This window comes from Solea senegalensis, linkage group LG8 (genome assembly GCF_019176455.1).
Source record: "Solea senegalensis isolate Sse05_10M linkage group LG8, IFAPA_SoseM_1, whole genome shotgun sequence".
Taxonomy (NCBI): domain Eukaryota; kingdom Metazoa; phylum Chordata; class Actinopteri; order Pleuronectiformes; family Soleidae; genus Solea; species Solea senegalensis.
The window spans coordinates 15,571,012-15,596,625 of NC_058028.1; the positions used below are offsets into that span (position 1 = coordinate 15,571,012).

The 25,614-nt window shown below is 38.9% G+C and overlaps 2 protein-coding genes across 3 annotated transcripts; one reads left to right on the plus strand and one right to left on the minus strand.

Annotated features, from left to right (window-relative positions):
• Positions 1-9,129: 9,129 nt before the first annotated feature.
• On the minus strand, positions 9,130-15,795 carry aasdhppt (aminoadipate-semialdehyde dehydrogenase-phosphopantetheinyl transferase). Of its 2 annotated transcripts, none has more exons than XM_044031354.1 (7): positions 15,365-15,795; positions 14,694-14,807; positions 13,817-13,937; positions 13,238-13,359; positions 12,247-12,408; positions 9,603-9,671; positions 9,130-9,506 (listed from the first exon to the last, which is right to left on the minus strand). In XM_044031354.1, exons 1-7 carry the CDS (start codon positions 15,536-15,538, stop codon positions 9,339-9,341), a joined length of 930 nt encoding a protein of 309 aa, XP_043887289.1. In that variant the 5' UTR covers positions 15,539-15,795; the 3' UTR covers positions 9,130-9,338. The 2 variants fall into 2 exon arrangements, with proteins under 2 accessions (XP_043887289.1, XP_043887290.1); XM_044031355.1 differs by having other exon boundaries at positions 9,387-9,453.
• Positions 15,796-17,172: 1,377 nt separating this feature from the next.
• On the plus strand, positions 17,173-22,362 carry msantd4 (Myb/SANT-like DNA-binding domain containing 4 with coiled-coils; the record flags this gene model as incomplete). The annotated part of the gene is made up of 4 exons (XM_044031686.1): positions 17,173-17,478; positions 18,044-18,139; positions 18,433-18,723; positions 19,779-22,362. Coding segments are annotated over 4 exons (1,443 nt in total), but the record flags the coding sequence as incomplete, so codon positions are not given.
• Positions 22,363-25,614: the final 3,252 nt, after the last annotated feature.

Consider the following 25,614-nt stretch of genomic DNA (forward strand, 5'->3'; position numbering starts at 1 on the left):
GAGTGATTTTGGACGACATACTATAGTATGACTTTTTGGTGTCATTTTGGACGACATACTATAGTATGACTTTTTTTGTGATTTTGGACGACAATTTGAAGTTTGACCTTTTTGTCACATTTTGGACAACATACTAACCTATGACTCTTTTATCACATTTCAGATGACATACTATCCAATGACTTTTTTGTCACACTTTGGAGGACATAGTTACTTACAACTTATTAATTTTTTGTCATATTTTGGACGACTAACCTATGACTTTTTTTCCACATTTTGCGTGACATACTAACCTATGACTTTTTTTGTCACTCTTTGGACGACCTAACGAAGTAAGACTTTTTTGTTACATTTTGGAAGACATACTAACTTATGACTTTTTTGTCACATTTTGGACGACATACTAACCTATGACTTTTTTTGGCACATTTTGGATGAGCAAGAGCTGGTTAGCGTAACTGTTAGCAAAGATGGCGGACACCGTGTTTACATTCTGGGAATGAAGTCTCGTCCCCCTATGACCTTGAACGACATGCCCACGACCCCATTCCCTCCGATTATGCGAGGGCATGTCATGGGCATGTTGTGGCCACAATTGGTAAGGGAAAAACCGATTTTTTACCACTCAGTGGAAAACTTTTAAAAAAAATACTACTGCTATTCTAGCAATACAAAGCCACATGCAAATCAGTGAAGTATTCCTTTAAATTTTTGGACAACATACTAAACTATGTCATTTTGGTAAGATTTTTGGACAACATACTAAACTATGTCATTTTGGTACGATTTTTGACGACATACTAAACTATGTCATTGTGGTACGATTTTTGACAACATACTAAACTATGTCATTTTAGTACGATTTTTGTCTTGTTGATGGGGCGTGTCTCCACATATGCTTCTGTCATACACACACTCTATCAACCTTTCTTTAAGTCTGTTCATTATATATAGTGCAATCAGCCAGGGGTGGAGTTTAACTTGCGACCATGATGTCTTTTGCATACAGGGTACCGGTCTTAACCACTGAGCCACTCCACCCCCATTGGTGTTTACAATAATGGACCGCTGCTGTCCTCTCATATGTTTTCCTCTTTAATCCGTCCATTTTTCATATCAGTCTTTTCATCAGAGACACATGCTTGTCTCATCAGCTTGCCTGGAAACCTCGATTATTGCCATTTTCCATCCATACTATTATTTAACCCCTTTGTTTGCATGCCAGCTTAAAAATAAATGTTTGAGTCTAGTTTATTTAAAATGACAGCACTGGATTAAAGTTAATTTTGAATTCTACTGCATGAACAAATAATGGTCAAACATTTATCACTGACAAACTGAAACCTCAGACGACATCATCCCAAACAAGCAATAATCCACACATCCTGCCTCACTCTGATATTTTCCACAAGGGTCACTGAAGTGATGTGTGTGATCGGGGATTAGTGTTGATCCATGCAAATTAAAAGATCATAGAGGCAACCTCACAAGGCCGTGTGAGTGGGCTGCCCTTTGCGTGAATCTGCATGTTTATATGTGTGTATCTACAAAATAGTAGGAGCTCCCAACCACCTCAACACTATCACACACATGCACACATTTTTACTACTATAAATACATTAATACTGAGCATTAATATTCACAGGAAGATCAAAAATTATGTTTTTGTTTGGTGGAACATCAATATATTTTTTTCTGAGATATCTATGTGTTTGCTGATGTGTGTAATCCTTGTTAATCTCTGTGATCAGACCATAATATTTGCGGGACAGAAATCTTACCTAAAGGATTAGTAGAAAAAACACAATTAGACCCATTAGAACAAGTCTTGCAGCAAATCCACTGCACTCGAAAGCCTAGTTTTCTGTTACATTCTGAAATAATACACTGTAAAGATGTTTGCATTGTTCTTCCTGAAGCTGAAGCTTAAGTTGAATAATTGACAGTACTCTGCAAAAGTCTCAGGGCACCATCAGCACTGTTGTTTTTATGTCTGTCAGATTTTGTGATCATTGGCATTTGGAATGATGTGACTGAAAGTTGGTCTTTGTTGAAAATTGGTCAAGCTGAGTTTAACTCATACAACATGTGTTATGTAATGCACAAGCATGAATTGAACACACCTGGTGTAATAGACATTTTTCACAGCAGACATTTCCCAACATGATAGACACAAGTTTTACAACACAGGTTTTATCAATACAATTAATTAAGGTTCCACTCTAGAGCCAAGGCAGCCAAGTGTAAGGGCAAGTCAGACTAAACATTTGACACATTAGCCTGGAGAAGCAGTTTTTCTCCCTGAAAATGATTCTGTCATTTTAAAACTGCATACATGTTTCCTGTATTATCCTGTGCTGCAATAAAGTGAGCGAGACAGAATTATACTGTCTCATTATAGTATCGCTAAAACAACAAATCTTGAGTAGCTTGAGACTTTTGCACAATATTGTATCTATAAATGAAACATCTATTTTTTAAGTTTTAATCAATTAAAATGTCCAAAAGGTCACTTGACAGGCTTCAAACTTGGCAAGTCACTTACCTAAAGCATCAGTCTTTGCTGTGTTGACTTTGGCCATGTTTGGATATGAAATACAAGAGATTGTGGTAGAAATGGAACAGACACAGTATTTGTGGAAGCGCATGGACTTGGCGCTTCTCTGTGACTGACTGAAGAAAAAGAAAAAAAAAGATGGTGATTTATTGCTAACTTTCTGACTCATGTAGAACATGACAAGGTGTAAATATCATGTGTTTTATTCCATGGAAAACTAAACATAAACATTTTAGAAATCTTTCAAAAACTTGTTTAAAACAACACATACACTATGTTGTTTTATACACTATTTGACATCTTAATAAATAAATAATATATGAGCTTTACTATTTTTTAAGTTTTTTTGTCATTTCAAACTCATGGATAACAATGATAAATAATATTTTAGCATTACAAATATCCTTTTAGTTATCATTTTAGAGTAGCTTCCATGTATATACATATATATATATATATATATATATATATATATATATATATATATATATATATATATATATATATATATATATATATATATGTGTGTGTGTGTGTGTAATTATGATACCATAGGTCCACTATGTGAGAATTAGTGACATGTAATGAGGACTCTTCCTCTCATCCCTCCCATCCTTCCCAAGCATGTCAGGGAACTATTCGGTGGCCTTTGTATATATAGAAAGGAAGTCATTCTTTTTTGTTGCCGTAGAAACATTGCAGCACAATAAAGTAGCCTCTGTAAAGCAGGGGTCTTGTCTAAAGCAAATTTAAAGTAAGTCAGTACAGAGGGCTGAACACAAATAAATACACATCTGATGAAACAGACTGTATGTAACTGAGTGTGTGTCTCAAGGATACGCTCCCAGTAACCTCCTATTTCCTGGAACATCCTGTAACTTCATTACCACGCACTCATTAGACACTAATTTAAACCAATCAGATTGCTCTGTAATCAAATCATGTGGCATAAATTATGAGAGAAACCCATGATTACTGCAAACATACAGTTAATTAGTGTTGGGACACACCACATGCTGTCTGTTTGTACACCAGCATTCTCAGACAATTTCTTCACTGCACTAGTTTGGGTTATAATTTTGGGGTCTGTCAGAGAGAAAGCTATTACACTGTGTATCGCGGTGTAGTTTCGTATCTGTGTGTCCTCCTTTACCTCCTCATGATTAACCAGCTCCTGTAAAGAGAGAAAGAAAGAGTTATGGATTGAGAGATGACTGACAGCATGTGTGTGTACTCTCGTTTCACATCTCTTAAGCGAAAGCGAGTCATGTTACATTGTTTTATTGTGTAAAGAAAAATGAAGAACGCAGCAAAGGAATGGACAGAATCGAGGAGAGGAGAAGTAAAAAATTGACAGATGTAGAGAAAAATGAATGGGAGGAACAAAAAACACAAATCTAATTTATGCCTAATTTTAACAGAACTCTAAACTCAACAATCCGATCAATAACTCTACTTGAACTTGTAGTTATCTGTGAAACAAACCACTGGAATTATATCAAAAAACATGCTCACGAAGCTGAGAATAAACGATGTATGTGTTTGTATATGTTGGAGGCGACAACTTCTCAGTTTCAGACAAAACTCAGGAGTGATGTGTGATACACATCACACCTTTCTCCTCTTATAACGACAGCTTTGAACCCCAGTGACCTCTTATTTCCTACCATCTGTCTAAACTTATACGCCACATATATGGTGGAAAATTTAACTACGTGGCAAAATGACTCATCACTGTAGAATTTAAAAGCTCTTCCAAAAAGTGTGTTTTTTCCCTGAATATTATTTTTTTCTCACCAGATTGCAAACATAAATTCATAAATCACATGCAAATCCAAGTGGAAACATTAGTTAGGAATGTTCCTCCATATCTTTCACCCATGCTCTTCTCCTCCGCTTCTTTTTACATTCGAAAGATTGAAGGCATATACACATATGCATAAACACACAGTTTGAGTGTAAACACACACTGTACTGTATGTAGTGTGTCATGTAAAATCATAGACATCTATGCTTGGGCTCCCACAAGCATGCAGAGTTTAAACACAGTTTGAACAGTAAACATTCCACCGGCCTGTTTGACATGAGACCTTTGTGAACTTGATGTATTTGTCTTCCTCAGCTGCAACAACAGTCCAACCAGTCCTTGCAGTGACTGTGTTCAGTGTACGTGCATTTATACACATGCGGAAAAGGAAACTGTTCGGACTTTATTGATGCTTTAATACATTTTTTTAACCTTTTGTGGTTGCAAAAAAAAAACCTCCTTCAAGCTGTGTGGACCTCTGAGTAATTACCACAACACTACTGTCCTCATTTGACATAGATTTATCCCTCACCCCTACTCACACAGAGAGAGAGTGAGAGAAACTGGGCTTTACTTTAGTAAGTTATGTAACAAATATAAATATAATAAAATGTATACTTAAAAGTTACAAACTATAGCTTTAAATGCACTGTGACATCTTTTTTTAATTAAACATTTTCACAAATATGTACAGTTTGTAATTGTAGGTTTGAAATCAATTCCATAATGTTCTTATTTAAATTTTTTTTATTAAAGGTCATGATTTTTTGATACTGTGAAATAGTAAAGCTGTTGAGTTGAGCTGAAACATGTATCTTTATATGAATATACAGTATTAGAAAAGGATAAAGATGCAAAAACAGCATCACCAGTATCCAGGTGAGGTTCAGGTTGCCTGTGATTTACAGTGTTGATGAAGTGTCTCCGTGCCTCTCACTATAGCAGCATCTTGTGTCATCTGGTGACATTTGTGCGCTGCAGCCAGGAAGTCAAAACATATAGAGGCAACAACAATGTTGCACCACCAAATGTTTAATTGGTGAATTCTATTGCTGAAAGCCCTCATTATTTAGCAGTTCGATAGGATAAGCACTTCTCGAGTGTGGCTGTATTATTTGCTTCTTTTATGCATCATAAAATAACGCTTATAATGTGTGTGTGGATATGGCTCTGAAGGTCTCTGTTTGTGTGTGTGCAGATTTGTCTTGGGGAAACACAGCTGTTCAATTTACTGCACGGTAACTTCAAACTCAGTAAAGTAAAATATTCCTTAAAGTCCTTCAGGGACTTAAATCCCCAAACTTCATAATGTAAATTGCAAAAAAAAACAAAACAAAACACTGAGGCAGGAGCTATGGTAAATCAACACTAGTTATTTTATAAATCTCCTGTAAATACCAAGACAGCTTTATTGGCAGAGCGAAACCAGCTCTAAAAGTCAAATTTCAGATAGTCACTGGTGTATAACAAAGCCTCAAACTGAAGGTCATTACAAGTAGCATGTTGATCACAACAAGACCAGAGACTGAGACAATCTATACTTCTGCTATTAACAAAGAAATGTAGCTCAATAATGTCCTGATGTCTTCTTTATGTCCACATTTGTGTCTCACTGACCTCTGTTTTACAGATGTTTATAACCTCACACAAAGGCGACCGTAACTACCTGCATTTGTCAGAACAACTGAGTAAAGACAATCTGGACATCCAAAACTACAGTTAACGTCATACAATGAAGCTTGAAGTGCATTGGTCTCCTGGGGGTGGGGTCAAATTTAAATTGATATAATATAATATAAATTAAATTCAACTCAGTTCAAATTTATTTGTATAGTGCCAAATCAAAACAAACATTAACATACATAGTAAGGCAGAAACCTTAACAACATTATAGAGAGAAGAGAAACCCAACAACTCAAACCAAGAGCAAGCACTAGGCATCAGTGGAGAGAAAAAACTCCCTTTTGACAGAAAGAAACCTCCGACAGGACCAGACTCAAAGATGTGCCGCCATCTGTCTCAACCGGTTGGGGTGAAAGAAAAAATGGGGGACAGAGGAGAGGTGGGGGAGAGAAAGGACAAGAGGGAGGTGAGGTAGTGATAGATGACAGAGACCAGGAGAAGATATATATATAGCAGTTGTATCAAGATATCGTTGTCTCATGCTTCCCTCTGTATCTCTCAGTAACCCTCCCTTAGAACCCCCCTCCCACTCCCCAGCATCAGCCCCCTTGTGACTGATGCTAAAACTCTGCCTACAGCATTAGATTGCATCTGTGCAGATGGCTGAGAACACACACACACACACACACTGGTCTACAGCTGGCTGGATGTAGGTGCCCCAGTTACATATGGAAAATAGGGCAGTGATGGCGGTTGTGATTAAGTTGTGTGAATATGTGCTTGTGTGTCTTAAGGCAGCTTGCTTTGCACATGTAATAGATGGGTGAGTAAATGTCCTGTGTGTGTGTGTGTGTCCAGAGATGTGAACATTTATAAAAACCTCTCTACTGAATATTTACTTGCAGCAGGGTGGACCTGAATTATGGTTAGGTATTGGGATTAGGATTATGGTTAGTAAGCGTCGGGATTATTAGGTTTAGTTTTTCATTATGCACATTTCAAGCAATTGACAGATTGCCTGTTGCCGTCTGATGTTGTGCAGCAAATAAACCCCACTTTCAACTGAAAAGCTGTACAAAAACAGCAACGCAAGGCAAGGTAAATGTGTCACACACAAGGAGGAGAGAGCCTCACACAAGCTACAACTGTCACATGCACAACATGTAAGTGAAGGCACAGCATCCAACCAAAACAGGATCAAGCAAAAAAAAACAATTTTGATATAGCTGATATAATTATGATATAGGTGTAGTTTCTAAAAAAAATTGCTTGCCAACAAATTGGAAGCAGTCACATCAACCAAGAGTTATCCTTCAAAATTAACTTTAACTCCCCCACAGAGTTCAGCTCTGATCAGTTTGAAACCCCTGTTTTATATGAGGCTTAAAAACATTTATAGTACCATGAAACTGAATCTATTAAAAAAAAAAAAAAGCCAGTAAAAGTCTAAATGCCTCCCTCCTCCTCCAGAAAAAGAATTGGCTTTATCACCATCAGTAAGCTGAGGTGGTTCTCATCTCTCATCTCTATCCCACACATGAAAAACAAACAAACCTGAGGCATCTAAAAATGGCTTCTCTTCTGAGGAAACTGTGTGACACTAGTCTGACCCCACTGCCTCCTCCCTGTCCTCCTTCACTGCTGCACAGAAACCCAAGATTTAACATGATGCAGGCAAACTAATTCACTCCAGCTGGAGGCAGTGACTGCATGTCTATGTGTGTGTTTTCAGGCTCTTTCCTTTCAGTCACAGTACATGCACATGTCGACCTGCACACACTTGACTGACTGCACTTTCTCTGACATACTGGCCATACTTGGTTGCATGAGGTCCAGCATGTAAACCATTTGGACAACAGGCTGCGCTTTCATCAATACCCACAATCCCCCCTCAACTGTACTGAAATGCTAAGGTTACAAATGTCCAATCTGTGGTGTAGACAGAGAAGCATGAAACACAGAAAAAAACAGATTAAAAGACTTTACAGAGAGGATTACCTGACATGAAGGTGAGCAGACATGCACATCAGTTTGTCAGATAGTATTTTATGGTCAAATAATTTAAACTTGTTTGTGACCCTGTCACCGTTTTTAAAATAATTTGTGTAAAATTTTAAATAAAATAAAGCACACAATCCACCATGTAGTCAGGGTCATGTCAGCAATATATACAGTATACCAGTGACTTATTTCTCTGCTAAAGGTTTCAGTGTTTTGAATTCAAACGTAATGACTAATTCCCATTAGTTTTGGCAGTGGGACGACTCAACTAACCTTTTAGGTTATATAGACTTATAGAATGTGATAAAAAAATAATGTGATGCAGAGAGAAATGCGCAGACTGACACAAAGAGCTGTCGAGGGAGAGATTAAGAGGATGTCGATGTTCTTGGTCTAAAAATGATGGAGAGACAAGACACAAAAGGGAGGAGAAAAAAATGACAAATCGGCAGCGATATCTGAAGGAGGAAGATAAAAATAAATGCAAAATAAAATTGAGGTTAAAAACAGAAGCCATAGGAAAAGATATTTAGCTGGACATAATAGAAGGGAAACCCTCACCTTCACCTTAAAAACGTCTTATTTCCAGTGATATACATTATGAAGATTTGCTTTGTGGCCCCATAAGAGAACATAAGAGTCTGTAACAACCACCACATTAGAACATAGCACATATAGAAATCTATGAAATTAAAAATCTAATTATTACTGAGAAAGTTTATCTAATCTATTGGGCAAACTAATGCAAAATCACATTTGAAATATAAGCTGCAACTGTACTGAGTCCACTTTTATATTTATATATATATATATATATATATATATATATATATATATATATATATATGTATATATACATATATATATAAACTGTACTATGTACTATGCATGCATGTATTTAAAATGACATTGAATTCTAGTAACTAACTAGAAACTATGGTCCTGCTCTATGCATATGTGATGCAGGAAGATTAAAAACACAAAGGCATTCAGATATTAAAATATAAAAGAAAAAAACTCCAAGAACATCTGAGCTACCTATAAGCAAAGATAAGAGTTTAAAAAAGATATTTTGTGAGGAGCAGCATACTGTTCAAGAGTAACGGTCAATAATGAGCTCAATGTGGATTCTTACAGTAAATGATGTATTATTATTGTTTATTTGTGAAAGAAAGCTGCAGCCAACTGAAATTCTGAAGATAACACTGCATTAATCAACTTCAAATAGAAAATGTCAGAAGCTGTGTAGTTTCTGACGTCCTCTGAGACAAACCTAAGAGTCTTGGCTTCATAAATAAACTCGACTGGACTTGTTGTGTTGCAGCTTCAGTGTCAGTGAGAGACAGGTGGTTATTTGGACGTGCGCATCTCTCTCTGTCTCTGTGGAGCGTCAGCCTTCGTCTTAAAGCTGTCCCAGTAGGTGGAGTCTTCCTCTGTCAGGGGTGAGGCTGAGGCGATGAGGTCACTGAAAGACAGCAGTGTAAAAGTGGTGGGAGGAGGTAGAGATGAAGGATGACGCTGAGGAAAGACAAGGAAAAAGAATCTGTTTAATGATGTTAGTGTAAAACCTAATGTATGAGTAAATACTGAACATATAAAATGATTTGTCCTTACAGCAACACCTGGTTTGTCCGCAGGTCCGAGCGCGACGGCAACATGATGGTCAGCATCAAGCAAACTTTCCTGCAGAATCACACGCACGCGCGCACACACACACACACACACACAAACCACGATTGTGTGTTTCTTTTTCTTAACAACTCATGCAAAACTTTTTTAAAGTGTATGTGGGAGTAACGGGTGGTGTGTGTGTGCGCTTGTTACCCTCTGTTGGACCTTTTCTGGCATAAACACTGACCTTGTCAGGACAAGTAGTCCTTACAGGGACCAAAACATAGTTTGAATTATGCAGCTCATTTCTGAGGAAACTGGTTAAGCATTTTGAATTGAATTGTGGTCAGGGTTAGGCATTAAACGACTATGCTAAGGTTAGGGACAACACAATGTTTAGGCTGTCCAAATGATTGAAAGTCAATGCAGTGTTTCAAGAAGAATAGCTGTGCAAACCTGTGTGTGTAGTAGAGAGTTAGTTATTGTACTATTATTATTATTCGTTACATGTTGCTGATAAGAGGAGAACAGTCTGTTTTGAATGCCTGTGTCCAGTGTGTTTTGTACTTCAGTATAAGACCTGTGGGAGTGACACCAGAAGTCAGCAGAAAAAAACAAAACAAAACACGGTGCTGCTGCTCATCTTCTCTCTCTGGTAAACCTCAGAGCGTAAAGTGTCTCTGTGATAGAAATCGATGCACTTCAGGTTGATTTCACCTCTTGAGGTCACTGCACTCACTCACTGATCACAAATACTTATGTGCGTCGCTGTTCCCATTGTTGACCTGTTGTCAGGTCGGTCTGGTGCACGTGTCTGTGTTATGACACAATAAAGGGCGACTAAACCTCCTTTTTGGAAGCTAACTAATGTCCAATTTTGAAACATGCCAAGACGTGGGCTGTGAGCTGAGTGAGGGACAGAAGAATAGTGTGGGAGAGTTTAGCCAATGGCAAAATCTGACTGCAGTAGCCAGTGTCTGACCAGAAAGGGAAGTAGATGAGCCAATTTTTATCTCAAAATCTGTAATTCTAATTAAACTGTGAAGATTTGCACCTGGATCGACTAGATACCAATATACACTGGTTTACACCTGATAAAAGTGGTTTAGGGATTTACAAAAATATGTTTTAGCACTGTTTTTAAATCTCCAAACTGGACACATATTTAAACGAGAAATCAAAAGAAATCTTCAGGTCAGACTTTTTCAAGTATGTCTTCGGAAAAGGCCAGATTTAAGGCTCCAGTGCAGTTATTACCAAAACTTTACACACTATGACATTGTACTCTCTTCCCCTGCCCCTAGCCAATCTCTCTATCACACACACAAAACCCACCCAGAGAGAAGGAGAGAGTATCTCTTCATCCTTTGTACCATTTATGGAATCCTACATACTGTACAACATACAGTCACTTCTGTTTTGCCTTACAATTAACGGTTTAAAGAGGACACACATATTGCCACCAACATGTGATCAATACAAGTGAGCCGTCCATGAAAACATGGACACAAAAAGAGCATTGGACCTTTAAGAAGGCGAGAGAGCCTCTAAGTAGTTACTTGCTAGTCCCTCTGCCACTAGGCATGAAGGCAAGACATGGGAGGTGGAGTGGAGGAGGAAAGAGAAGAAACAAACAGGAGCAAGAAAGAAGAGGCAGGTACATTAAGGAAGGAAGAGGATGCAAAGGGAGAAGAAAGAGAAGGGGACATTGGAGAAAACATCAAAGGGAGAAGTGGAGAGGAAGGGGAATTCAGATGAAAGAAAACAAGACAAGTAGAAAAAAAGGGGATGAAATGGGATATAGAAGGAGAGAAAGTGACGACAACACACAATTCCTCTGCTCTGACAAAGAGGTGCACTTTTTTTATCTCTTCATAGATGTAAGGTGAGCTGAAGGGTTAATTGAGACCCTCCAAAACAGTCACTTGTGTGCTTTCTCTGTAGGTCCACGTGTTTCACTTTGCACTTTCTGTCCAAAAACCCGGCAGTGGGGAATAAAACAGTGAGGAATCCACAGTATCACTGTTTCACAGCCACTGGTTTCATAAAGGCTGCCTCCAGCTACTACTATTCATGCTATTATTCTAAAAACCTGTCAACAAATTATAAATGTACAACACTTTTGAAGCCATTTATAAAACAGTTTTTCTACAATGTTTAGTCAGTAGCTAATTAAAATGCTTGTATTTCATGTTTTTGCCCCCACATGTTTAAAGTAGTTTCCCACAGAGCTTCTTCTTGTCCATATACAATGAGGTTTTCACTTCATTTCTGTCCACAAGATTAAAGAATCTTGACAATGAACATGAAAATCAGAAAAAAATAAAGAACCCAACTGAACAATTGAATTGACGTTATTAAATGTCTAAAATGTGAATAATGCCTGCTGTGTCTTAAACAAGCTGTGCTACTATTAGAAAACACACAAAATTTTGGCAGAATGCCTTTTATATCTGGCAACTGATCAGTAAGAGAAAACAAAGCAGACATCTTCCAACAGACATGTTGCCTACACCTTTTTTTGGAAATGTATTCACTGAACCAGTGCATCCATATTTACTTTCTACTTGGCATCTATCAGAACATGTGCAACAAAAATAAGACATCGAGACATTTATGTATTTGGATGTTCTTCAAAAAGACTCACTTCAAATATCCAGTCCTCCTCTTCTTTCTCGTCGAGATGCATCTTGGTCAGACGCAGCACTTGGCTCTGTGTGACGGGTTCAGAGGACAGGTGAAACTCAACCCTCTGCAGGTTGAAGTCTAGACCTGTGCCAATGGCTTTGATGAAGCTCTCCTTCAGGGCCTTGGTGGAAAGGGAACAAAATGAGACAAGTTACAAGCAGGAAAATAATTTGCAAGCCCATAAAGGACAAAAAAAAAAGATGCTATAATGTCTGACAAATCTGAGAGGAACAGCTTGTGTGCTTCTGAGTGTGTGTGTGTTGCATAGAGGGCTTCATAAATCTGAGGCTCTCATGACTTTTAGACCCCATTCTATTTTGGCTCAATAAACAGAAACTTGAAACCACAACAGATGGGAATCTATGCATACATGAATAACAATGTGTCCATATAAAAAAACTCAGATTTCTCTGTGTGTGAGTCTGGGCAAAACCACCCTTATTCCACAGCCAGTGAGCCTCAATAAGAGTATTACAAGGCTAATCGCTATGGCAACCATCGAGCTCTGCCATTAGTCAACAGTGTGGTGATGATATCAGAGCTTGATGTCTCTGTGCCACCCTCTCAATCTCACATCTTTACTTAGTACCACCATTGCTTTTGTTGTCCGTCTGTCTGTCTGTGTGTGAGACATATCTTGGAGAGGACACAGTCCACACTAATCTCCACTAACATGAAATATCTAGTGTTTTAGGACTATTATTTGCTTGTTATAAAGAGAAGCAAAGGGACAAGACAATGTGAGGACAAGACAGACATGGAGAAAAATGTGACTTGAGCAGAGTTCACACATGTCAACAACACACAAGTGTGTGTGTGTACACTGGCAATATTATGTCCCTCTACGTTGTCTTCAAAAGAGAAATAAGAAATAACAAAAAAAAAACACCGCCCGCAGGGCCTAGCAGCAATGCAATGTGACGACTAAGTACTATGGTTGCCGTGGTTACCCAGTGGCGGTAGAACGCAGCAAGCCGCTGTTGCTCCAAGCCAGCTGATTGGATGATGCTCCACTCGTGTGCAGTAAACTGACGAGTCATGATGCGGAAAAACTCTGGCACAGAGCTGCTACCTGAAGGGAGAGAAAAGAGGAAGAAGGGAGAGAGGACGCACAAGATGGGAGAGAGAGAGAGAGAAAATGGAGACAAAATGAAGCTGGATGCATCAGATGCAAAACATAATATTTCGTTTCAAACCACACACACACACACACACACATACACGCACACACACACCACACAAATCCAAATAGTTGAACAAACAAAAATGGAAAGAGCATTCAACTCTCACAAACATTAGACAACAGTGATCCCTTGTGATCAATTTGGGAAATGCACACACGATACAAAACATGCCATAAAACCAAATTAAATTTAAACGTGACTGAGATGGTTTTAACTTATCTGCAGTCAGACTCTTCTTCCCACAGCTGAACTCACTCTCAAAGACTAGCTATTAACTATTGCCCTGTCTGCAGATACGGTATGATTTTTATTAGTGCTGTATCAGCTGTTGACCTCAGTATTTACCTGGCATTGTGTTCTTCATGATATCCACTCCCACCTGGAACCCCTGCTCGGCAGCGAGTACAGCGTAGTCACCCTGGTGGGAAAGGTTAAAGCTCCAGGCCTCACCTGAATCTGAACCAACCTGGGCAGAGACAGCAAGAAGGGAGTTCAGAGACTCCAGAGTTCAGGGAAGTAGTTCAATGTATTCTTACATCTTAGTCAACCCAACAATAGTCACATTGTACTTCATAACCACAAAATTAATAACTGTGTTTAACCTGGAATCAATTGTGATGATACTCTTATTTCCAACTAAAAGAATTAGAACCATAAACGTGCATGCTTATTAAAATAAACATATGATACAAAAGGAAGAATCTATCTGTCTGTCTGTCTGTCTGTCTGTCTCTGCTCTGGTGGAGATGGAAATTTGGTTCAGGTTACAGCTCACTCACGTGTGTGTGTTGATACTGCACAGCAAATACACTGCGTCTCTGATGACTCCATTTCAAAAATACTAAGACTGCCTCGGCTAATTTTACTATTCAAGTGCTGAAGGCATATTAACAAGTGAATTAGACAAAAATACCAGTCTTTCAACAACTACAAGTATTTTATATTAATAAAACTATGTTTTATTAGAACAATTTATTGCAGTAATATATATATATATAGCAGTCTCCACTTTCGGATGCTCGTATGATACTCTAGTACACACACACTGCATTGTTGTGACAATGGGGGAGTGCAGAGTTACTGATGTACTAAATAACTATGTGTCCCTTTCCTAACCTCTTCCTGTATTTGCAGTAACAAACCAACAGTTAAAGAGAAGTGCCAGCACCATACAGCGAGGAAGACTGCTACAATGTAACGACTGATATGTTTGATGATGAACCTTCAGTGGAGCTGCCAGGTAAGGCTTCCCTTTGGTAGATCTCTCCAGTCTGATCTCTGACCAGGGAATCCCTGCCCTTTCACAGACAAACTTCCTGAGCAGTAACCTGCCGGCCTGATGAGGAAACAAACAAACAAAGAACAGAGACAGAATATTAGCATAACATCTTATGATGAGTGGACAGAATGATGTGAAAAAGTCCTGTCACATTTATCCTGACCAAAGAATTGCAATTCACGATATTATTGTGAAACGGCTGTTACACATAATCTACCTTCATTTAGTTCATATACACAGGCCTTTCAGAAAAGTTACTTAATTTAACTTTTACTATTGCTGTTACAAAAAAGGAATAATGGTTCAGAATGTACATAGTGCAAACATACTTTAAGACATAATACTTCCATATTTTTCAGACATGTGCAGTGTTTCTGTGTTTAACATGTGTTAGTTATATTCTGTCCATCGAGAAGTTTAAAAAAGTGCAAAAAACATTCAGCATGACAATTTATGATGTCGACTAATGTCAAAATGTCCATCATGATCATTTGTTTGCATAATAAGTGTTACAGATGTTGTCACGTAACAAAAACATAAACAAATAATACGAGGGAATCTGGTGTTTAGTAAAGTTTAGTTTAAGGAGACAGAAAGTTGACAGACGTACTCACCATGGCTGACTTGGCATCCTTGGTAAATACAAACTGTCCTATCCTGTCTTTCTCCTCTCTCTGGATGCAGCGAGCCGCGAACAGCCACTCACACCTGCTCGGTGTCCACGACCCGCAGCGAAAAGCCCACCGGACAGAGCCCTGCATGTCCTCAGTCTGGTCCCTCCCTGTCATCTGGACTACCTTACTACTGCGCACAGGCTCTCATGGAGCTAACGTTAGCATCGCGCGTTAGCATTTAGAAGTTTGAACGAGCACCAAAAGCCAGGGAAAGTTGTAGCTCACATGTTCAGTGTTACACAGGGTCTGTAAACAGTTACACTGAAGTCAGGCTTTTTCATAAAGCAACAGTTAACGCAAACACGCGGTTGGGATTTTGAATGAGCGTTGAACAAGCACAGAGGAGCCCGGCGAGAGTGAATGTCGTCAGAAGTGGGCGCGGTGGAAAAATGACCAATAAGAGCCGTCGCCTGACGATGCCTTCAAATGTTCTCAGGAATTTAGTCAACCACTACAACTCAAGTTGAAGTTAAAAGGGATTCTGTAACTACATTTGTCACTGTGACAGTCTACACTTCGCTCAAATAGACAGGAGAATACAAGGTATTATTGATAAACGTTTGAATTGCGGTATCTCTTTCAGGTTAGCGCAAAAGCACCACTTAGCATACATACACTACAGCATTTTGTCGATGTTATGTTCCAAAAAAATTAAAATAAATAGAAACACTTCTACACCTTATACTACTACTACAATACTACCTTACTTTCCCCCCAAACAGCGTAATTATTTTTTCTGCAAAACCTGATCACGGAAAGCATCGATTTTCCGAGGCTCCCTGAACTCATCATAACAATTGCTTTTCTCCGATTTTGTTTTGATTGCGGTACATTTGTGAGCTCAAGGTGAGTTGATACACAATATATGACATATCACGCATCAGTGGAGGTGCAGGGAACACATGGGGCAATGTTACATATATAATCGCTGGATTTAAAATGTGTTGTGCTCGTCTGGTGAAAAAAATATGAACATCACATCATGTTTTAATTATACATATAGAGGAAACACACGGGGGGAAAAAAGAATCCAGAAGCACATATTACACACGATTTTGTCTACATGTGTGCTTATAAAAGGAATGCAGGGTTTAATGCAAAATGTACTTGAAATCAATGTATTCACGTGGAATGAATCTTTACACTTTATGTCATAAAATGTATGTATTAGACATTGTCAGGTGTTAGTTGCTAAATCAGAGATATAACTGCTGGTTAGAGAATGGCTATTTAAATGTACAACCTTGTAATGAACAAATATTTAGCTAATTCATTAATTAGTTTACTAATCTACTAACCTTTCCCAAATAACTAGTATCTGTGTGGCACTGGCACCAATGATCTGATCTAGTGTAAACTGAGTTTTCAGCTGTCACTGAAACATGTCAACATTTTCTATAATGTAATTGTATGTGTTTTATTAACACAGAGCTGTCTTTCTGCTGCTGTGTTGTAACTACTAGTAAAATTGTAGAGCCCTGTTGGCTGCATATCTACCTGTGTGCGCTCACCTGGCAGTGTTCCAGTACAGTTATGAGTATAACATTTCATAATAGATTACTCTAGGCACATGAATCAAGGCTTTAACAGCCTTGATTCACAACTAGATAATTTACTGTTCCAGAAAACATGGGCTGTTGAAGCCACAGAGGAATTACTAACTCATGAAAATAGTTGTGCTTTGGAAAGAAAAACTACAGGAAGCTGCATTATTTACAACAGTAATCCTCAATTCTCTCCACCTGTGATGTACCATTGATTTACTCTCACCTGTCTTTGTGGCCTTGTTTTCCCTCCCCCATTTTCTTAATACATTCTTACTTTCATACCTCTCTCTCTCTCTTACCTCCGTTTTCCCTCAGTTATCTCTCCTCGTCTGTCTGTTTTGCTCTTTGTATTTCTGGGGTTTCTGGCCCCTCGTTGCTGCCAAGCTGGATTTCCTGCAGGTGAAGCATCTGAAGAGGAAGAGGAAGAGCAACTACAGTGTGAGAGAAACACAGACTCTCATCAGGGAGATCCACAAGAGGAGGGATGTTTTGTTCTCCAGACAGCAGGTGTGGATTTTTCGCTCATCATTTTTGTGGCCTCACTGACCAGTTAGCCAACTATGTCACTCTATTCAATTAGAAATACATTTTTAAAGCCATATTTTGCAATTAGGAAATTAACACACTATGATAAGTCAGGTTAAAACTGTGTATTGGTCAGTATGAGCAGATACTTGCCAAGATATGCTTAAAAAAATAAGAGTGTTATCTCTCATTGTGTCAGTTGTCCATCAGCACTGACACCATTTCTGGGAAAGTTACCTTTTGGTTGTGGGAACGTTCCCCCCTAGGTTTCTCCTGTGGTTGATTGGTTACACATTTGGTTCCCAGAACTTTCCTCTAAGATTACTTTGTCGCAACCTTCATACAACCTTTAGAGAACATTCTCTTATGTTATAATCTCCAGTCGTCCTGTATATGACATGCTGTATTTTGGCCACAGCACCACAACTTCAATCCACATGAATTTTACACACTACACTACACTACACTACACTACACCTGTTACAATTGTAATGGTAAAACAATCAAATCATTGGATTCTCTTCTTCTCGTCTCTGTATCTGAACAGAACACAGCCATCAATGAGCTAAAGAGGCAGGCGTGGGAGGAAGTGGCACGAGGTGTCAACTCACTGGGGGAGGGCGAGCTACGCACTGCTGCTGAGGTCTGTATGATTTTCATTCAAATCACAGTTTTATCATTATTTAAAAAAAAAAGTTTTGTGAATGTTATACAAAATTAATGAAACCATAACATTTAAACTACATGGTCTTTTATGTTCCTGGTAACAACATCTGATACAATTTGGGGGTAACATGACATGGAAGTCAGTGGGTCAATTTACACAAAATTGTCATTGATTCAAGATTAAAGATTCATGTTTTTTATTGAATGCTCTTTGTTCTCCTTCTAATCTTGCAATTGCTGTTTTTTTTAACTTTTCCGTTTTCTCCACAGGTGAAGCGACGTTACCTGGATTGCCGTGCACTCATGAAAAGAAAGCATCTTCAGGCTGAGTTCTCTCTCTCCTCCTCCTCGTCCTCTTCCTTGGCCCTCAAGACTGAGTATGATCACTCCTCCCCTGAGCATGAAGCAGCATCTCTGGGGTCTGGGTACGACCAGCTGCTGGACCTCTCAGGCTTCCCAAAGGACTGTCACTGTGACTGGCCGGAGCTGGTGGCTCTCAGCGGTCAAGCTATGATGGCACCGCCGGACATGAAGATGGAAGACAATGTCAGTGAATACAGAGTAAGACACACTGAGTATTTCCTGTGAGTAAAATGACAACATAAGACAGGAGTTTTGTCCTTACACCACATATTCTCCCCCGTAGGTTAGTTGTGCTGATTCAACCTTTGAGTTTATTACATCAATTTATATGCAAATGAAGGCACAATTGTTTTCTTAAACACCGTCATGCTTTTTGAGACAGAGCTCTTGTTTATGCTACTCCTGTTATTAAATTACAAGTAGCCTGTATTAACATTTTAACATTTGCTAATGTGTTAAATTGCTTAATGGATGTGCTCGTCAGCAGAGGTAGTTATATTGAATATATCACAGTCATTATGGACATGTTATATAGCTCAAGTGGCTCTTGTGAATGCAGTCTTTTGATTGGACTCACAAACTGTAGACTCACTAGGTTCAGCTCCACATCTATATAGTTGATGAGGATTAAGTTTAAACTTAATATTTAATGTTCTCCTTCTTCTTTTTCTTTGATGGTTGTACGGCTGTTGCCCTCTGCAATGTTGCACCACCAACTCCTTGTTCCCAATTCACGGTGATGTGCCATTTCCATTTAAATGTTAATTTCACTGTGAATGCATTGAGATCTGAAAATGTCTTAACTTTAGTATTTCCTCTATATTCACTAGACCATGAATGCCACCACTAACATTTCATATGATCATTAATATCAGCATGATACTAATGATTAACACACACACTGTGTGAAGACGACAAGACTCAACGTTTTCTTGAAATTGTTCCGCTCCCCCTCCGCGCTCTACGTAAAGGTAACATCAGAGTAGAAAGTTTAATTTCTTTTCCCTTAGCTGTTGGAAAAGTGTAGGGAGTTAGCCCTGATATTTCAAATTTCATATATTCAGTCTGATTTAAGAGTACTTTTTTTGCTCAGGTGTGTTTATATAGTTGGTGAAAATACATGTTTTGATTGTCTAGGTTGTGCTGAAAAAGACATTATATTGCACACTCTTATGGCGTCCGTGTATACTGTACATTTGAACATGGTAAGAGCCTAAATGCTCTGTGTTAATAATGCCACTCTCCCATTCTAGTTGGATGGTGATGTGGGAGATGGAGAAGGGGAAGTAGACGAAGATGATCTGCCCTCCCTCCTCAGTGACATCGAGTCTCATGGTGAGGGGCATGTGAGTGATGTTTATTCAAACAACGACGTTGGCGCGCTCAGCTCGTCCAAGACTCCGACCTCCACCACCAATAGAGACCTGCCGCCGGCTGCTGGCCTGATGGGAATGCCCTCTCATGCTCTGGGAGGATTCACCAACAGTGAAATCATGGGCACAGAGTTTCTGGCTGCTGTTGAGAAGCAGCGACTGGAGCTGGAGAAGCAGCGGCTGGCTGTGGAAACTGAACGCCTGGGTATGGAGAAAGAGCGGCTGGCGGTGGAAAAGGAGCGACTTCGTCAGACAGAGGTCGAGAGGGAACGACTGCAGCTGGAGAGAGAGAGGTTACAGGTAGAACGGGAGAGGCTGAGGCTCTTGCTCCGCAGTCAGTCAGAGTTTGTCGACTCCTCTTTTAACCTGCTGTCACAGCAAGGCCCGCCCTCATCCACCATGCCCTCCTCCTCCTGCACTCATGACGGACAGTGTGAGAGAGAGAAGAAAGGTGAGAGGTGGATGAGCGTCGTGAATCTGGAGACAGAGAGAATGAAACTGGAGAAGGAGAGACTGCAGCTGGAGAAAGAGAGACTGCAGTTCTTCAAATTTGAATCAGGCCGACTGAAGATAGAGAGAGAGCGCCTCCAGGTGGAGAAAGAGAGAATGCAGTTGCACAAAGATCACTAGAGCCACCGAGGCTGATGAGAGAGAGAATAAATAGATTTTCATTTGCTTCTGGGGTGTTTTTTTAATGCAACAGCAACTGCTCTTTGATCAACTCTATTTCTTACACACACATTTCCGCAAGCGGGTGTGCGTAACGTCAACGATTATTACTGAAGAACATTTGGCCAAGGAGAAGACAGAGTTAGAGGGCTGGTATATTTATGACCATCATGTGCCTTATGCTGTCTTCATTAAAAAGGGTGACGGGGCATAAAAGATGCTATGACAATAAATATCTTGGATTTGCGTGTTACACACAGCTGGTTAATGGCTGAACATATAGTTGAAGCAGATTTTCACTAAACACACTAATGCACAAAATGTGCTGTGTAGATACATCAATACAACACATTATAGAAAATGTTATATATGAAAGAAAGAAGGGATCATAGATCCGTAGATTCAGTGTTTTGGTGTTTATCTAAATACTAGGTTCTTGTGTTGAAATTTGATTTAAGTGGAAATGCTTTTGACTAATACTGTATATCATAGCTATTTTCCACAGTAGCCAGTTAAAGAATTAGTGTTTCTTGTGGTGTCCCTTTGTTAAAGAGTCTCAGCAGGTCATGGCACTTTGACAATGAAGACCCTAAAACTGAAGCAGCTAATTATTTCATTAGTGACACTGGTGCTGTTCCTGTTGTGATGTGAGGAAAATCCCCTCTGTGGGAAAAAAAGGCCCATTTAAGTTTTGACATTTAGATTTGTGGATTTAGAGGAGAGTGAAGATCTGTGGTGAGCTCCTGCTGCTGCTGGACGTTGCATGATGAAAAGCTGGAGCAGACTATTACTGAATGATGGTATTTTCCTCTAATTCAACTGTTATGCACGATATTCCCTGTAGCACATTATTACATTTCATTTATTCTGGATTATATTTTATCTCTGACTTACATGAATATGTATTCATACATTTTGTCTTGCAGACTAGAGGTGGTTTCCAAATAATTTTCTGGAGGAAAATAAAGGTGACTTCCAGAGAAATTCTGTTTTGATCAGATCTAAAGAGTTCTGCTTTTGTTAGGTCTGTTAAACCTTCATGTTTTTGCATTGCATTTAGACACTAATGAAAAAGAATACTGATAAGAATGTGATTCCATTTGTCTTTTCTGTATGAGTGCAAGCTTTTGTTTTTTTTGCCTGAAGGCTAAAGCAATATCTGAAAAGCCCTCATTTGGTTAATGTGACTGACTGCTGTGCAAACTACTCCATATGTGTTTTATACATGGCAAAGTTCGGATATTTGAGACAGTCCAGTTAGGGAAACAATCCAGTATAATCTTCTATATTATTACAACTTAGAATTGAACAGCGATAACATAAGAAAACCATAAATTATGCTGAGAGACTCAACATACAGTAAATAAATAAATAATAAATAAATAAATGAAAGATGGTGATGACTAAATGCAAAAGCTTTAACGTCGGTGCCCAAGAATCTGTGCTGACCGATACTATAAAAGCGTTTGTTACGTTCAGAATTTGTTTGGAATGGATTATTCCATCGTGAAGTTTATCATTTTTTATTGTTTAAATTTTAGTTTTCTAGGGATATGCCCATAAATAATTAATTAAAGTTATTAAAAAAACCACACAGTTTAATGTTTTATATAGTACAATGTTTTCAAATGCACAAATGTTTTAAATGTTAATGCTGGGGGGCTAAGGGGGGGCATGTCTGCTGTTTATTCAGTTAACTATTAAAGAGTTTTTGAATAACTTTGTAATGTATGTCATGTAAATGTCAAATAAGTATACATTTTATTAAACAAAATCATCATGTAATACATTTTAAGCGCGCGCATTGAAATATTTATTTCCGCACATGCAGCCTGGGGGCGAGTGCCGACTCTGAACGTCTGTAATAAATATTTTCAGATACTTTTCTCATCGGAGGAAGAAATGACTTATTACTTGTTATTTTTGACTGTGACTGACAAGATCGACGATCCACCATCCAGACACCAATCCTGATTTTAATATACCTCTAATAAGTTCCATTTCATTCACTTCACTTGTTGGATTTGCTGTGACAATCACTGGTTTTTAGTTTTCATTCATGAGTGTAGATGTTGGAGTCTCTTTGTATTGTCTCCCCTTCCTATTATATGGTTGTCTGTTGTTTGTCTGACCCACTTTCCTGCTCTTGTCTACCACAGTTGCTGTTCATCATGTTGATCACCACCTGTCATAAATGCTAGTCTTTGCTATATTTCCTTTTTGATACTCCAGTGGTGTATCCCCCCACATCTTTGTCATTTCACCTGCTCTGTCATTCCCCCTGAGCTCAGGCATTGTAGAATGGATTCAGATATATTTTATTTATTATTTGTAATACATCATTGAGTTTGACTCAGCCTCCTGCATTTGCACAGTGGGTCCAGTTGCTTACATTTAACAGTAGCGGAACATTTATTTCTATTGGAATGACTGTACCAGCAGCATTGGCATGAGCACTGCCCCAAAGTAAAACAAAAAAAGGAGCAGGAGAGGTGGTCATAACAGAAGATGGACTGTGCGGATGACTAAACAGGGTCTAAGATTCACTCCCATGTGAGGGAAATGCAAAAAATGGAGAGATGAATTATGATGGGAGAAGGAAAGAAAAGAAGAATAGGAAAAAGAGTGTTTGGAAATGAAGAGGGGTTGAACAAAAGGGTGAAAAAGCCTTTTGTGTTAAAAGGGAAGCAAAACTGTCTCGAAAGTGTTACTTTGCTTCATCTTTGGGTAAATGGAAAATGCTTGTCAGAAAGAACCCAGCAGTATGTAAGTGTTATGTGTGAGTGTGTGTGTGTATGTGTGAGTGTGTTGGGAAATAATGGGAAATGCTTGTCATTGAAGGCTCTGCATTAGTAGTGTTAGGTCTCCATGGACCAAAGAAAAGAGCTCAGATGACTCTGATCACAGCAGGGAGGTTTTTTTGTTTTTGTTTAGCCCCATAGCTGTAGGTCTACAGCAGCAGAGACTGCTCATAAACAAAGAGCTCCCAATAATAAAAAATACTCTGTCCTTGAGCTTTTTAAATTTCTGGCTGCCGTTTGAATTTTATTTCCAGTTAAATTCTGTACTTTTAGAGACCCAGATGTGGCTCTGATTTTAGGGTGGCTGGGGGGTATTTATGGAACATGAATAAAATAGTTATTCATAGAGAAGCATAATTAAATCTTATTGGTTATTTATACAAAAGACAAACCATAGACCGTATATTAAAAAAAAGGATGTAGTCTTCTAGTTTCTATCCTGAAACCAATCCGGAAGTAACAATATTTTGAATGGCCACTAGGGGTCAACTTGGTTGCAAAAAGTCTATAAAATAATGTCTATTTCCCACATGATTTGTAACACCAGTAAACATTTTCCAGTGGAGTTAATGGTCACAGTCGCTATAGTTCAATCTTCTTCAATATTACATGATGATGCTTTTGTAAATTATGTTCCCTTTAAGAGGAAAATAGACGATTCGATGTCAGCCGAATCGCAAATCTGAGGCTTTAGAATTGAAGCTCAGAATTGCCTGATTGCCACTCGGCCGCAACACATTTTATAAGACTTGTCTTCAACCCATACTTTCATTTTTTTTTAACTTACCTTGTGTGTCTGGTCCACTTCACACAAAACCCTCTTTACAAACACTATTTTAGGACTAAATGAAAGACAGAAATGACAAACTATTAACGACGTGGTTACAAACAGCACAAACATGACCTGGTTAGAAAAAACACAGACAGACAAAGCAGCTTCAGCATTGATGTTTTACTAGAAAAACAAACAAAATGGAAAGAGAGAAATAAAGGAAGAGAAGAACAGTGTTAAAGCCAGCAGTCAGCCTTTTTTTTGCTGTCTGTGCATGAAATATCATGTGCTGGAGGTTGGCAAAGAAATAAACAACAGTGTCATATACCGATTAACGGCCTGTGTGTCTGGTCTGGTGAACAGTGTTGACTGTCTTTTGCAAATGCATCCATTATAGAAACCCACTATTAGTTACATGCTGGATTGCTGCAGCAGGCCGAGGAAGTGACTGGAAACTGTCTTAGTTTCAGATTCTGTTTTAAATACTTGTTTTATGATCTTATTTTCTATTTAAACTTTAGTCTGTTGAATTTGACCTACATATATTTGATTCAGGATGAACGATGCGTGTGAATTTGACAGGGTGCTTTTTTTTGTGATATGGTGCACATTGCAAAAGCTATGCGATGATCTGACTGGAATTCTTCTTTCATCTTTTCCCATGGTGCTGTAGTTTATCTGGGCGGGAAATGTATCCATTTGCATTTGCACTTTTGTCTTGCAGTAGGACTGGAGGGGAAATGAAAGCAGAGAGCAAGTGAGAGCAGATAACACAAGAGAGGTGGGAGGTTGGACAGAAATGTAGAAAACAAGGACAAAGAAGAAGAGCAGAGGTGAGCAGAACAGAAAACACAATATTTCCCTCCCACAGACACGATTACACTGTATTTTTATGACCCTATCCCTGCAAGTCTGATGCATTTTCTTTCTTATTTCCAAGGCCAAACAGTAAACCGATGTTCCAAAAGGCTGTCCACAGAATACAGCGAATCCATAGAATTTAGAATAAACGACGACTGAACAAAGCACCAACCCCAATTTGAACTCTCAGTTTTCAAACTGACTCACATTTGATGAGGGGTAACAAACGGCAATGAAAGCGCAGAGTTGATGTGAAAAGCAACACAAATGCTACACTTTTGAAATGTCAGACTGCATTGTTTCCCCCGACAGTACAGTAATGGACAGGAGCCCGTCCTCTCGAGGCCGGCACAAATGTGTCCCCCTTGCATCAGTATCAGTGTTGAACACTGTCAGCTGACGACAGAGAGGTTTTTTTGGGCCGAAGGGCGGAAATAAAGCACTGTTAGACAATGAAAAGCAGTGAACAGACAAACGAAATACGCAAAATAACAAAATTCTCTCCCCTCCTGGTGCTCGAGTGACTGCTCTGCGCTGACCCTGTGAATGCAGCAGTGTGTGTGTGTGCGCGTGCATTTCCTGCATGTGTGAGAGTACCAGATGGACATTCAGT

Coding starts and splice junctions, on each gene's coding strand:
- aasdhppt (XM_044031354.1), bottom strand. CDS start 15,538: ATGACAGGGAGGGACCAGACTGAGGACATGCAGGGCTCTGTCCGGTGG. Junction 14,808..15,364: donor AGGATGCCAAGTCAGCCATG/GTGAGTACGTCT, acceptor TTTCCTCATCAG/GCCGGCAGGTTACTGCTCAG. Junction 13,938..14,693: donor ACCTGGCAGCTCCACTGAAG/GTTCATCATCAA, acceptor GTCTCTGCCCAG/GTTGGTTCAGATTCAGGTGA.